Genomic DNA, 15,292 nt, shown 5'->3' on the forward strand with positions numbered 1-15,292 from the left:
ACCTGTTCCTCACCTGCTCAGCTCTAAGTCAGATATCTAAGAACCCTTAGTACAGGTACTTCTCCCATGGAAGCCTTCTTTGCTCCTTGCCTGGGTTGGACTGTCCTTCTAGTTGCTAATGCCCAATTCTTCAACGAATTATCCATGCCCAGCTATGTTTTTACTTGCCTGTTTTTCTTTTTGTGTATGTTACAATTATATCGTTGTATGTGACTACATACATAATTATGAAACGATGTGTGGCTTAAATTTTTTCTTTTTCTTTTTAACAGGGTATTTTATTTACTTACATTTCAAGTGTTCTCCTCTTTCCCAGTTTTTTCCTCTGCAAACCCCTTATAATATCCCCCCTTACCCTCTTTCTATGAGGGTACTCACCCACCCACCCTCCCACCCACTCCAGAGTCACTGCCCTAGCATTCCTCTACACTTGGGCATCAAGCCTTCCCAGGACCAAGGGGCTCCCCTCCCACTGATGCCAGATAAGGCCCCTTCAGCTCCTTTAGTCCTTCTCCTAACTCCTCCATTGGGGTCCCTATGCTCAGGCCAATAGTTAACTGTGAGCATCTGCATCTGTATTGGTTAGGATCTGGAGGAGTCTCTCAGGAGACAGCCGTATCAGGCTCCTGTTAGCAAGCACTTCTTGGCATTTGCCATAGTGTCTGGGTTTGGTATCTGCATGTGGTATGGATTCCCCAGGTGGGGCAGTCTCTGAATGGCCTTTCCTTCAGTCTCTGCTCCACTCTTTGTTCCTGTATTTCCTTTAGACAGGAATGATTCTGGGTTAATCAGAGATGGGTGGGTGGCCCCATCCCTCTACTAGGGGATCATGCCTAACCTCTGGATATGGTCTTGACAGGTTCTCCCTCCCCTTTGTGGGGTATTTCAGCTAATGTCATCCCCCTGGAGTCCTTGGGGGGGGTGTCTTTTTTTCCTAGCATCTGGGACTTTCTGGTTGCTACTCCCGGTTTCCCATCCCCTATTGCTACACACCTCTGTTCAAATTCTTGACCCTCTGTAATTTCCTCCCATACCTGATTCTTCCCCTCTTTTCCTCCTCTCCCTCTTTTCTTCCTCCCAAGTCCCTCCTGCCCTCTACTTCCCTTGATTATTTTGTTCCCCCTTCTAAGTAGGACGGAAGCATCCATTCTTTGGTCTTCCTTTCTTTCCAACTTCATGTGGTCTGTGAGTTGTATCATGGGTATTCCATACTCTTTTCCTAATATCTACTTATCAGTGAGTACATACCATGTGTATTCTTTTGTGACTGAGTTCCCTCACTCAGGATGATATTTTCTAGATCTATCCATTTGCCTAAGAATTTAATGAAGTCATTGTTTTTAATAGCTGAGTAGTATTCTATTGTGTAAATGTACCACATTTTCTGTATCCATTCCTCTGTTGAGGGACATCTGGGTTGTTTCCAGCTTCTGGCTATTATGGTTGCTATGAACACAGTGGGGCATGTGTCCTTATTACATATTGGAGCATCTTCTGGGTATATGCCCAGAAGTGGTATAGCTGGGTCCTCAGGTAGTACTATGTCCAATTTTCTGAGGAATTGCCAGACTGATTTCCAGAATGGTTGTACCAGCTTACAATCCCACCAGCAATGGAGGAGTGTTCCTCTTTCTCATCCTCACCAGCATCTGCTGTCACCTGAGTTTTTGATCTTAGCCATTCTGACTGGTGTGAGGTAGAATCTCAGGGTGATTTTGATTTGCATTTCCCTGATGACTAAGGATGTTGAACATTTCTTTAGGTGCTTCTCAGCCATTCGAGTTCCCCCAGTTGAGAATTCTCTGTTTGGCTCTGTACCCCATTTTTAAAATAAGGTTATTTGGTTCTCTGGAGTTAAGGAATAGTGATTGTTGCTTCCTGTTACTTTTGTTGTTAGAGGTGGAATTATGTTTGTGTGGCTATCTTCTTTTGGGTTTTTAAAAGGAAGATTACTTTCTGCTTTTTCTAGGGTGTAGTTTCCCTCCTTGTGTTTGAGTTTTCTATATATTATCCTTTGTAGGGCTGGATTTGTGAAAAGATAGTGTGTAAATTTTGTTTTGTCATGGAATATCTTGGTTTCTCTATCTATGGTAATTGAGAGTTTTGCTGGGTATAGTAGCCTGGGCTCGAATTTGTGTTTTCTTAGGGTCTGTATGACATCTGCCTAGGATCGTCTAGCTTTCAAAGTCTCTGTTGAGAAGACTGGTATAATTCTGATAGGTCTGCCTTTATATGTTACTTGACCTTTTCCCCTTAGTTCTTTTAATATTCTTTCTTTGTTTTGTGCATTTGGTGTTTTGATTATTATGTGACGGGAGAAATTTATTTTCTGGTCCAAAATATTTGGAGTTCTGTAGGTTTCTTGTATATTTATGGGCATCTCTTTCTTTAGGTTAGGGAAGTTTTCTTACATAATTTTGTTGAAGGTATTTACTGGCCCTTTAAGTTGGGTATCTTCATTCTCTTCTATACCTATTATCCTTAGGGTTGGTATTCTTATTGTGTCCTGGATTTCCTGGATGTTTTGGGTTAGAAGCTTTTTGCATTTTGCATTTTCTTTGACTGTTGTGTCAATGTTTTCTATTGTATCTTCTGCACCCGAGATTCTCTCTTCTATTTCTTGTGTTCTGTTAGTGATGCTTTTATCTACGACTCCTGATCTCTTTCCTAGGTTTTCTATCTCCAGAGTTGCCTCCCTTCATAATTTCTTTATTGTTTCTATTTCCATTTTTAGATCCTGAATGGTTTTGTTCAATTCATTCACCTGTTTGGTTGTGTTTTCTTGTAATTCTTTAAAGGATTTTTTTTTTTTTTTGGTTTCTTTTTTAAGGGCTTCTACCTGTTTACCTGTGTTCTCCTGTATTTCTTTAAGGGAGTTATTTATGTCCTTCTAAAAGTTCTCTCTCATCATCATAAGATGTGATTTTAAATAAGAGTCTTGCTTTTCTGGTGTGTTGGGGTATCTAGGGCTTTCTGTGGTGGGAGAACTGGGTTCTGATTATGCCAGGTCGCCTTGGTTTCTGTTGTTTATGTTCTTGCCCTTGCCTCTCGACATCTAGTTATCTCTGGTGGTCTTGCTGTCTTTGACTGTGGCTTATCCCTCCTGTAAGTCTCTATGTTAGCACTCCTGGGAGACCTGTTCTTTCTGGGAGGAATTTGGGCATGGAGAGCTGTGGCACAGGGTCAGTTCCTGGGCATGGGTGAAAACCGGAAGGATCCTGTCCCAGGCTGCTCCTCAGTTCCTGCATGCTGAGGGGTCTGTGTGGGTTCCTCTTAGAGCAGGTATCTGACCAGAAGTGGCGGTCTTACCTGTGCTCTCAGGTATGTCAGCACTCCTGGGAGACCAGCTCTCTCCTGGAGGGGTTTGTGTACAGAGAGCTGTGGCACAGGGTCAGCTTCGGGGCACACACGGAAACCGGAAGGCCTGTTTTTCTTATTATGTGCTATTTTACTAGATTATAAACTCCATGAAGGGGGCTTCTTATTCGTCTCCCTCTCAACCACTTTCTCAGTGCCTTATACAGAACTGGCATGCAAATTACTTGTTGGGGAAAAAAAAAGAAGTGTTTCGTGAATGTAAGGCATTTGAATCCCAGGACATTAATAAAATTGTTGGCCTCTTTGCTAATACTGCAAAGAGTTTGTATGGTTTTGATCAGTTCTGGGTGGCTAGACAAAGTCACCCTGTGTCCTGCTGCCTTAAGTAAGGATCCACTGAATTCTCACCCTAGTGGCCTGGCCTAGGCATTGCTACTCCATTTCTTTGGTGTATATTTGAGCATTTTGCAAGATGGTTTTCAGTCAAGAGATCAGATAGACACTGGAGAAGAAAACAAGTGGGGGAACAGCAACACAATAAAGAACCTCTTGGCAGCACCTTTTAGGTTGAATCTGTCAGGTGACTGATGTAGCTTGGGCTAAGCCATCTGCTTCCCATTCCTTTCCAGCTCTAGGGTTCCTTTAAATGGCTCAGACATTCTAACCAAAACCTTTTTCTTATGTCCTTTATTTTCACGTGCCATGGCAGTATAAATATTTCCAATGTTGACCATATCCTCGCGCATCTTCAAATCCCTCTACAGTTCCCCATTATTCAAAACACAGGGTGGACTAGAGACCACTGCATAAGTTGACCCCCACCTCCTTCCCACTTCATCCCCTTCTTTTCTTTGTACCATTTGCTTTCCAGCCTCTTCAAACAGATCCCATGTCCCTCCCCCATCACATGGTACTTTCACATGGTGCTTTTGTGCTTTGAGTCTACATGTCTCTGTCTGGGTTGGTTCAAATGTCACTCTGTGAAATCTTCCCTTATAATGGCTTCTCTATCCTCCATTTGGCATTGCTTGCTTAGACCATGTGCCTCGTACCACTGGAATAGTCTGTTTCCTCTCCTGTGTCCTCTCTCCTTGAGAGTAAGGATGCTAACCCATTCAACATTTGCCTCCTCACAGTCTGATAGGGCCTTAAAGAGGCCTAGGCCAAGCAACTATCTTATATAGTATGTCTGGAAAGCCTCTCAGAGGCCCCTGAAGCCCTATATATACTCCAGGGTATTTGGATTTACCACCACAGGCACTCCTAGACCTGTTGAGCACTGGAGCAGTGCTAATGAGCTAACAGCCAGGCTTCAATTAGTGGTTTGTGAAGTGTTTCTGGATATCAAATTGCTGTTGCTGCTTGATAATCACAGCAGCTCATGGAGATGAGAAGGGACTAGGTAAAAATTATTCCCTTGTTAAATACAAATCTGTTGATAAGTTCAGTTATATCTGTAGACAGAATTCAAATTTCTGGTCTCTGCAGATAAGCACACCAATAAATCTGTTTTCTGATGACATAAGGGTACTTTCACTTCTGTGCCCTTCTCAGCATCTGAACCTCTTGTCCTCGAGAGGACTAATGATCCACTGAAAAGTGGGTGATGGGAGTGGGGGGCGGGGTCGCTGGGAAAGCATCCTCTTTTTCTCTGTTCAGTCAGTACAATTCTTTTCGAATGACAAAGAATGCATGTGTTGATTAGTGTGATTCTCGTCTTAGCAAGCAAATACTGAATATTGACTTCTAGACCCCAGCGATGCATCTAACTACAGAAAGTCTCCCTGTCACTACCAATGAAGTTAGTTGCTTCTAGGAAAGACATCTGGAACTACTGTCTGCGCTTGCTGGATCCTTCTCCACCTCTACTGCCAAGCCTAATGTTTCAGGTAGATTCATTTTCTCTAAGATGACCACTTGCGTTCGTGATGGTAGGAAGGGTTACTTTGTGTGGCTGGAGGTATGATGAAGCTAACAGCATAATTCTTTAAGGAACACGAATTGAGAGGTGGACTGCAGAACTCTGTTAGAGGCTAAGTTTAACCTTCTGGGGGCTATTGTTGATCCACCTTGTATCACGCACTAAGGCATGGATGAAATATATTCCACTAAAAAATGTGTTTACTCGGGTACCAAAATATTATTTTATGAACATTCACTATGTGTCAGGTACTGTACTAGGAACTTAAGGGTCCTCTGATTGACAGGACAGAGTGTTATGCCCGACACACAGACATTCACAGATGTTCACGTTTTCACATTTTGGTAAGTGTAATGATGCTCCAAAGGGGATTATTCATTCTACATGAACATTGGAAACCATGAACCATCTAGGAAAATTTCACAGAGAAGGTACCACTTAAGCCAAGTGTTCTAGTTACTCTTCTGTGGCTGAGACAACGCTCTCCAGCCATAAACAACCTGGGCAGGCAAAGGATTTATTTTGGCTCACACTTGCAGGTTGTAATCCATTGTTGAAAGAAATCAAAGTGTGAACTCAGACTAGGACAGCAAGTCCTCTGAGAACAGGTGAGAGTGATCATTTGAACCAGAATGCAAGTCTGGCCGGAGGGCAGAGTAGGATAATACAAGCAGAAGCCTGGAACTTTAAAAGGCCCAGAGACCTAGATCCATACAAAGATGCTTCTGATGCTCAACATGTTTCATCTGATTCAGGGCGTTGTGTCACTGAGCTCTTGGGAGGTAAAGAAAAGATAACAATATTTCCATGTGGGCATTTCTATTGATTACATAAACTCTCTGTCCTAATGGAGAGTTAATAGTCTATGAATTAATTATACATATGTACATATATTTATATAGATAATTAAGACAGAATTGATGACTTTATATGCCATTATCTTCATCCTAAGTGCTACCTAAAGTATAGCACACTGAAAGTCCATAACAGATTTAGTCATTTGTCTACAGTAATTAGCTGATTTTCTGCTTTTGCAGTTTACCATTATTGAATTTCCTTTTTTACCATTATTATTATTTTTTCTGCCTCTTTAGGTTAGAACAGTCAGAATTTCAGGTACATAAAATACTAGTTGAAAGGAACTAGTGTAAGGATAAGCTTGAAAACCTTTGAACTTTTTTGTTCTCTTTTCTTTTTAGCCACCTGGGGAGTGCTGCAGCATTTCTCCATTGTGCTGTTGTCAGAGGCTTAGTCTAGCCATGCAGGGTGATCAATTCCCTAGCCTGTGTGTGTTTTCTACTTTGCTCTTGTTTAGCTTCCACAGAGCCCCACCCTAAAGTGCTTTACTGTCCCTCTGCTATTCCTACATATGGTCAAAATCCACTCACCTTCTGGATTGCTGACTTCAGCAAATTCACTGTTTGGAAAAGTGCCTCGGCTCCCAGTAACTCCTTGTTCAAAGGAGTATTACTACAATGGAGTATGTCTGGTAACCCGCAAGCCTGTCGGAGCCTCTGCAGACCTAGCTGTACTCCTGAGGAAGTGAGAATTTGGATTTACCACCACAGGTACTCCTAGACCTGTTGAGCACTGGAGCAGGGCTAACAGCCAGGCTCCAATTAGTGGTTTGTGAAGTGTTTCTGGATATCAAATTGCTGCCGCTGCTTGATAATCACAGCAGCTCATGGGGATGAGAAGGGACGAAGCAAAAATTATTCCCTTGTTGAATACAAACCTGTTGATAACCTCAGCTGTATCTGTAGACACAGTTCAAGTTTTCAGTCTCCCCAGAGCTGAGGTTTGGATTACAGATGTTATATAATCAGTGTTGGGCCCATCTCTCTTGTGACTCTGTCCCATAGTATTTATAATAGGACTTTTCCAGACTGCCTCAATAATTAAGCCAGATTGATTATTTTGAAACAAATTAAGAAATAAACATGGATTTGTTACACTGGTCACTTCCTTGGTTGTGAGGTCACCCTGGAGGGGTGAGGGGTGGGGAGGGTGGCAAGTGGGAATTGGGAGAGGGTCGGGAGAATAGTTCAACCAGGCCCCAGCTTCTCCTTCTACTCTTTCTAAATGCTTTGCTTCTAAATTGCTAAGTGTAGAATGCAATAGCACTAACCCCAGAAACTTGGAAAACCCCCAGTATACGGCTTAGGAAGCAAAGATTAGCAAAGGGAAAGGAAATTCAAGATTTTAAAAACCATTATTTGAATACATTTATTGTGATAACGAACGCTATTATAAATATGCACAAGCAAAGGTCATCTTTTTCTAGGAGTTGTCAGATTCAAAGTTGGAAGGAGACACCTTTTGTTAAAAACTTCCATGGGTCCCTGCTTTGAGAATCAACAGCTAATTACTAAATCTTTCCTATGATTATAAATGATCACAGCACATGCCACTTCATACAGCTTTCAACCAAAGTGTCTGCTTTCCAGCGGGCTGACCCTCTCCCCTTGCAACAGCCCTTCTTCCAGCCTTAAGAAACACCACACCATCTTCTGGTGTACAGTCTGGACTTGTGTGTTGCCGGGGGAGAGAGTATGAGCCAATGATAGCATGCAGGGTATCTATTCCTACAATCAGACAGGGGACACAGCTTTCACCCTAGTATATTGGGCACTCAGCTGTCACTTCATCTAGCTATCATTATCTATGGATAATGCAGCAAAGAGGTTGGGGGCTACTTTTCAATAGTTTATTGTATTTTCTTAAATATCCTTTCTGGAAATTTTCAGAAACAAAACATAAAAAAATTATATACTTTATTACAAATGGTAAACTCAGAATGCTTCAAATCTCTTATTTACAAACACTGGGCAGGACACCCAAACAAACAAACATGGAATAACTTACAAAGGCAGGAAGCTGTTTATTGACAGTAATCAGCTTTCATCAAATTAAAAAAAAATATATATGTACATACACAGTTGAGAGAGGCAGGCCAGGGGAGTTCATCTGCAGTCTAGCCTGGCACTTACAAGCCTCCCCCCCCTTCCCAGCCCTCCCTGCTTTGTGTTAAGGAGCACTACAGAAGCAATCTACAGTCTCTATTGCAGTTTGTAACCCCTCCCACCCCCCTTTAATACTGAATGAGATCGAATGTTAGGTCCATGCAGTTCTTGGTCAATGTTAACGAAAAGTCCATCGTTCTGGTCGCGCGCGGGCACAGCCCGTCCGCAAAGTCTGCCGGCCAATAGGCCGCTGCTCTCTGGCTCCACGCCAAAGCCAGGCGCGCCACGTCCTTCCCACTCCAGCACACTGGGGGCGCCGTCAGGTCGCAACCCAGTCCATCTTGTGTACCCTTGGCTTCAGTACTCGGACACTTTTTTTTTCTCTGTCGCAACCAGTCAAGTTCTCAAGTTTGTCTCTGTTATTTTTTTTCTTCCATTGCCCCTCAGCCCTGACAGTCTGTTCTCAAAACGTTTGCAACTGCTGCGTTAGCATGAGTTGGCACCCACTGTTAACGTGGTTCATGACTTTCTGCTTAAGCTGTGCCACCTGTTCCCTGAGCATGTTGGCCGTGGATGCCAGCTCGGAGTTTTGCGCTTTCAAGGTTTTCACTTTTTCCTCTAGCCGAGCGATCCGCTCCAGCTTCCTTTTCCGGCACTTGGAGGCGGCAATGCGGTTCCTCATGCGCTTCCTCTCTGCCTTGATCCGCTCCTGAGACTCCATGTCGATAGGGGACAGGGGCGGCGTCTCTCCCGGCATCTCCGGCACGGTCTGCGGCTCTTCCTTCAGGGCTTGCAGCCGCGGGTGCTGCACCGGGATCTGTTGGGGCAAGTGGTGCGGCGGCTGAGGCGGCTGCTGCTGCTGCTGCGGCTGCGAGGGAAAGGCCAGCCCGGCCGCGCCATAGGAGGGCGCCCCACCGCCGCTGCTCAGCGCACCCGGGTTGAAGTTGCTGAGGTTGGCGTAGACCGGAGGCTCACTGTGCAGGCTGGCGCTGTAGCCACCACCGCCGCCAGCGCCTGCTACTGAGGCCACCGCGGGAGCCACCATGCCCGCCCCGCTGACCGGCTGTGCCGCGGAGGTGACACTGGGAAGCGTGTTCTGGCTATGCAGTTCAGCCAGGGCGCGCACGAAGCCCTCGGCGAAGCCCTCCTGCTCGTCGGTCACGTTCTTGGGGCACAAGAACTGGGTGGGGGTCGGTGTAGTGGTGATGTGCCCATTGCTGGACTGGATGATCAGGCGCTCCAGCTCCGGCGACGCCAGCTTGAGCAGCCCGACGTCGGGCGACGTGAGAAGGTCCGAGTTCTTGGCGCGGAGGTGCGGCTTCAGACTGCCCACCGGGTCGGCCAGGTTCAAGGTCATGCTCTGTTTTAGGATCTTAGGGTTACTGTAGCCGTAGGCACCGCTCTCGGACTGGAGGAACGAGGCGTTGAGGGCATCGTCGTAGAAGGTCGTTTCCATCTTTGCAGTCATAGAACGGTCCGTCACTTCACGCGGGGTTAGCCTGGGCTGTGCGCAGAAGTTTCGGGGCCGCAACAGCGCGCCGGGAAGCGGGGGGATACCCGCGCGTCCCCGCTTCTGTAACAAAGTTTGTTTAGGAGCGTGCGCTCCAGACGGCAGTGCTTCCCCCTGAGCCCTCCTCCCCAGTTCGCTCCAGGGAGCGCAGGGTTAAGACTCCGCTAGCACTCACGTTGGTAGGCTCCCGCGCGATGCCGAGCTTTGAAAAGTCGCGGTCACTCACGGAGCGCTCTCGGGGAGCAGCGGTTCCTTGGAGCCCGCAGACCAGTCCCAGCAACAGCGGCTCTCCGGCGGTGCTGACCAGTCGTCACGGAATTCTCGGTGGAAGCCCGCGATCGGGCTCTGCCGCCCGGCCTCCGACAACTGTCCCCTCCTCCGCTGTGAGGGGGAGGGGGACGCTAGGCAGCCGCGGCTAGCGCTCGCCCAACTTCAGCCGCCTGTGCGAACTGGTATGAGTATAGGTTCCTCTTCTCCCTTTTCTTTACAGTCTCGGTGGCAGCCTTAAGGCGCAGAAGAGATTTGCAAAAGTTCGCTCCCGGCCACTTGTTACCGGTCCTCTGGGTCAGGAAAGTTGCTGGCCGGTAGCCGCTCGCCTATTTCCTCGCGCGGTCGGGAGCCGCTCTCGATGCTGTCAGCAGCGCCCGGACTTGTGAGCTTCTTCTCCGTGGAAGGCGGGAGAAGGGACTCTCCAAATGCTCCCCAAAATACCGGTGCAGGAGCCGCGGGCGCTGGATCCAAGCAGTTGGTGAGAAAATGAAGACAAACGGATGAACAGTCCGGAGTCCGCGGCCGACCGGGTTGGCCAAGTCCGTCCGTCTGTCTGTCTGTCTGCCTGAGCGCTCTCCTGCCAGGCTGTCTCTGCCACACTCAGTGCAACTCTGAGTCCTTATCCAGCCTGAGCTCAACACTTATCTGCTACCAGTCAATCCCTAAAAATAGCCCATGATGTCACCCCGAGGCTTTCCCATTGGCTTGCGTCGTTCTCAGGGGGGCGGGCCCACCCGTCGCCATGGAGACCTCACCCTAGAAGATTCTTCTCTGGGCCCGCGAAGGCTCACGGGATGAGGTAATGCTCCGCTGCGCTCCTACAGTTGGGCCCTTCTTTCTCCTCCTCCCCCCCCCCCCTCCCGCGCTCAGCTTCGGCTTGTGTTCCCGGGTTCCCTCCCCGGCGCGTCTTTCCCGGCCCGCCCGGTGCATTGTGGGCTGACGTCTTGGTTTGGCTGTCTAGTGACGGAGGCTGCCGGTCGGCAGGACCCTTGCGGAGTCTGTCGGAGGCGGGCTCAAGTTCAGGGCTGGGGACTGGGACCGAGACGCGGGGATCCAGAAAGCAGGGGAGGCGCGCTAGTGGCCGGGGGCGGAGAGCTTGGGTGGGAGTGAAGGTTGCACACAGGCGCGCGCCCGCGCGCGGGCACACACACACACACACACACGCACGCACGCCCGAGAAAGGGCTGAATGATCTGAGTGACTGAAGCTGGCTCCGCACCCCCGCACTTCCGGGGGACAGAGCGATGCGGGTTAAAAGGGTTGTGTGCGCCCTGGGTGTGGGAGCACGTAAGTGCGTTGAAGTTGAGCGGGTTTGAGAGTAGCCCTCCAAGATGAGTATGCTTGGAAGTTTAGTTTCGGAGAAGGATCTGCGCCGCAGTGTGCTGTACCTGGAAACCAGAGATTTGCGGTGTTCGGAACCGACTCATCAGGGTCCCCGGCACAACACTTTATTCTCTGGACGTGCCGGGGGAGGGGTGTTCGCTTTGCCTCCGAGGGACCCCTCCTCTAGGTGTGAAAGATGCTAGCCCAGCGCCCATGGGGTGTCGAAAGCAACATATAAAGGTTCGAAACTCAGGAAACCTCGGCGATCGCCTGCGCTAGCACATACACACGGTCCCGCGCACACTCAGTCTGCGCCCGCCCTTCCTCCCTCCCTGATTTGCTTCTGGGAAAACAAGCCTTGAGAGCTGCGGACTCGCCCCAAGTCACGGTGCTTAAGCAGGAGTCCCTGGTAGAAACAGGCTGAAAACTCCCCTCCCCGCTCACTGGTGGAGTCATATCCTGTGCGGCCTCTAGGAAGCGCTAGACACATGTAAGTTATTTCTTTTCTAAGGTTCTGCTATCAGCCCTCCACCCTCCACCCCTCAGGACTAAAGAGGTGGCAAGCTTGGTTCTCCCAGGGCATAAGGGCAAATCTCAGAACTTCTCTGAGCTTTATTGGTCTCATCTAGAAGTAGAGCGAATGAGGTCCACTACACCGGGCTGCCAGGCATTAGTTTTGACTCTGAGAATAGCCCCCTTCCCTACCAGCTTCGGAGTTACCCTGGGCCGTCGGTGGGGTGGGGGTGGGGTGATTTGGAGGATCCTGGGTTGAGATTTGGCAGGAGCCCGTAAGCAAGATAGAAAAAGGACCGGGAGCCAACTCTTCCCTTAAGCCTCCCTTCAGCCTAGGACTTGAAGTTTGAAGTTGGACCTAGAAAGGTTCTAATTTGGACTTTGCTGCCTCAGAACTCAGCTCAGGGTTTGTACCCTGAAGCCTTAAGATATTTTGCCTTTTGAGTATTCAGAACCCAATAGCAGCTGGTATCGGTGGGAAACCCGCCAGCTCTTTTTCACTGCCGGCTGCAGAGGGTAACTGGCTGCTACCAGTCAAGCGCTGACCTTGGTGGGGGCAGGGTAGAGCAGGGTTTCTGTGAAGTCTAGAGCCATTTACTTCCCCCAAATGGAAACCGAGTTCCTCTGTCCGCAGCCCTATTTTTTTTTTTTTTTTTTTTTTTTTTTTTTTTGCCAAGGAGCTCATACTTAACATGATTTATGATAACAGTAATAAAATAAGTTTCGTCCACTAAACACCACCTATCTGCCAGTTACTCCAAGCAGTTTAAGTATGCTGTTTTCTTCTCACAGTTATCTTAAGAAGCATACATTTTTACCTAGACTTTACATGGGAGGAAACTATCCCAGAAAGTCCATGCGTCTTGCTCAGGGTATACAGACAGCTGGAAAGTGATCTCAGGTCTGTGTTACATCCCTTTGTATTTTTTTCTACTCTGGCAAACTTTCCCTTAAAGTCTTAGTTATTTGCTCGGAAATTGGTGCTGATGGCATAGACTTTGTTTTGTTGTTCCTGTATTTAGAAACTCCCAGATCTAGGCCCTCGTGTAATTATGTATCTTTTGCCCAAGGGTTCTGTGCATCTTCTGCCTCCTGTGGCTTAAGAGGCTGATTTCCTACTTAGGTAAAGAAATAGCAGTTTCATCCAAGGCGAAACAGATCCCTGCTCTTGTTAATGCTGCTGCTTGGATCATAAACTTCCTCTTTGCCTGGGAGAAGGTTTTTTTTTTTTTTTTTGTTTTTTGTTTTTTTTTTTTTTCTCCACAACCCAGCTTCTGCTCTTTTTAGCCATATCGTGCTGGAAGCTCAGTTGGGAAGGGCTGGGGTATGCCACCCTAAAGAAGAACCCAACATCCCAAAGGCTGATGAATGTTTGTTTCTTGCTTCCTCCAATTACTTGCCCACTGTGGCTATGCAGGGAGCCCTGTCGGCTTTGACTAAAGGGGGAACTTAGCAAAACACTGGCTCTTAGAGTATTGACCTAGAAGTGGCACCCATCGTTTCTCATGCCACTGTCAAAAGCCAGTCACTTGGCCATGCCTGAGAGTGAGGGTCTGAAAGGGGTCCTTCCTGCATTCTTTCCTTCTAAAGAGGAATCAGCTGAAAACACCCTTCAGTTACAGCATAAAGTTTACATCCAGGCTTTGAGAGGTAGTGAATAGAGACCACATCAGGTCCAAATGTGTGCCTTCCTCTGAGGTAGAGCTACCCTGCACCCCATTCAACATGTATAATAGGGCGGAGACAGAGGTTTGCTTGGCGAGGGAAGGAACAGAGATCCCAGTAAATGATAGAACTTGAGTATTTTCAGGACCTCTCCCCAGCCAGTCCACTTCTGCAAGTAAAGCCTGGTTCTGCTTGGTGTTTGTTTTCTGTGCCCCTGTGGGTTTGCCTCAGTCTTCCAAAGACTTACCAAAAGCCTTGTTTGGGCTTTAATAAGTGTAGGATGTCTATTGTGCAAGTCTTGAAGATGGCCTTTTGTACTGCAGGTTGATTGTAATCCCCACACAGTGTAGTTTCCTGTTGGATACCAGGAATACCAAGTACCAGTAGCCACAGCATCTGTTCTGTCTGGCCCCATCCCAACGGTTTGCCCTGTTTCTTTGCTTTCTTACTCTTCTGCCTCATATTTTGCTCATCTCATCCTGTTTATTTTTGGGTATTTTAGGCTGGTAAGGCACAAACTTGTCCCATTCATTTCCTCTCTAGAGCTGAATGAATGGACTAGGCACTGTCATAATGTGTCCTAAGTGTTAGGTTTGGTTGACTTAAGACAGGGTCTTGTTAAACAGCCCAGGCTGGCCTTGAACCTGCCCCAACCTCCGATGTACGGGGATTACAGTGCTCACCATCTGTATCTATTCTGTGTATCTTGAGATTTTAATGGTAGGTCCTTAGCCCCTGAACTGAACCTTGCTTCAAGTCTGTCTTCTCCAGGCCCTTCTTCTCTTTTCTCTCCCCTCTCCCTTCCTTTCCCCTCTCCCCTCCTCCCCCCTCCTCCCCCCTCCTCTCCCCTCTCCTCCGCTCCCCTCCCCTCCCCTCCCCTCTCCTCTCCTCCCTTCTCCTCTCCTCCCCTCCCCTCCCCTCTCTTCTCCTCTCCTCTTCGTGTTGTTCCTATTCAACCTGCTATCCCCCTCCAATTTTTGGATTTTTCTATTCCCGTTTGTTCCCATTTATAATTTTGCCACATCTACCTTGAGCTCATTTCAGTGGCCACCTTGAAATGTTCCTGGCCTGATGTTACAATCTCTTGCTTTTTCTCATTAGGTTCCATTGTGAGGTGCTGTCCATCTTCAGATCAGTTGTGACTACTTGGGAAAGGTCACCACAGTTGGGTGTGTGGACTGTTGACACTCTGCTTTAAAGGAGGGATAGAGAGTGTCACTGGACCCTCACCAGAGTGTACAGCCACTCCTATCTGCCACTTGTATGCGACTCTGCCTTAATTGAATGTGACCTTCGGGTCTCAGGGTACGGATAGATTATATAGGCTGGGTAAGATTTGGGGAAAGAGCCTTCTTCTGCACATCCATGGGGGAGCTATTACCTATGCTAAGTGCAGATCTTCAGCTCAGCTGCTTTAGAGTCACTCCTCTACCCCCACACCATCCTTCCTGTAACCTCCCGTTCAAGTTCTGTAAGGAAGCCCAATGAGCTAATTGGTTTTCCTGATGAAATTTGGTAGAAGCAAATGTTGATTTTTTGGTGGAACCTCAGAGGTTGGAGGTAGATACTGCCTAGTCCCTCCCACCACCACTACACCACCTACCACCAGGGGAGGGGGCGGTGGGAGATTTCTCTGACAAGATCACAATCTGTCTCCTAAGTTTTGACAGGGGAGGTTTGCTAAAGAGATCACTATCCTTTCAGTCTATGTTCCTAGCTATTGTCCAGTCTAGATGAATGTTTGGATGTTTATTAGTCTTGTTGTGTTATCCCACATCATGTTTTAAACGAGTCAGGTCAAGGGCAGTT

The 15,292-nt window shown here is 47.6% G+C and overlaps 1 protein-coding gene and 1 long non-coding RNA gene across 30 annotated transcripts in view; one reads left to right on the forward strand and one right to left on the reverse strand.

The window, feature by feature from the left end:
• Window positions 1–7,434: 7,434 nt before the first annotated feature.
• On the reverse strand, window positions 7,435–10,621 carry Jun (jun proto-oncogene). Its single transcript, NM_010591.2, has one exon. It carries the CDS (start codon window positions 9,668–9,670, stop codon window positions 8,666–8,668), a length of 1,005 nt encoding a protein of 334 aa, NP_034721.1. The 5' UTR covers window positions 9,671–10,621; the 3' UTR covers window positions 7,435–8,665.
• A 94-nt stretch (window positions 10,622–10,715) lies between these two features.
• Junos overlaps window positions 10,716–15,292 on the forward strand; it is a 116,720-nt gene continuing 112,143 nt past the window's right edge. For 9 of the 29 annotated variants that reach the window (XR_867924.3, XR_003955071.1, XR_003955064.1 and 6 more), the window contains exon 1: window positions 10,810–11,795. This is a non-coding gene — a long non-coding RNA (jun proto-oncogene, opposite strand). Of the gene's footprint in view, window positions 10,782–10,808; window positions 11,796–15,292 lie in introns of those variants that run through there. The other 20 variants (XR_003955063.1, XR_003955059.1, XR_867928.3 and 17 more) reach the window with 9 other exon arrangements.

Source organism: Mus musculus, chromosome 4 (genome assembly GCF_000001635.26).
Source record: "Mus musculus strain C57BL/6J chromosome 4, GRCm38.p6 C57BL/6J".
NCBI lineage: Eukaryota > Metazoa > Chordata > Mammalia > Rodentia > Muridae > Mus > Mus musculus.

Bases quoted from the DNA above. Each gene is read 5' to 3' on its own strand.
- Jun (NM_010591.2), bottom strand. From the start codon at position 9,670: ATGACTGCAAAGATGGAAACGACCTTCTACGACGATGCCCTCAACGCC.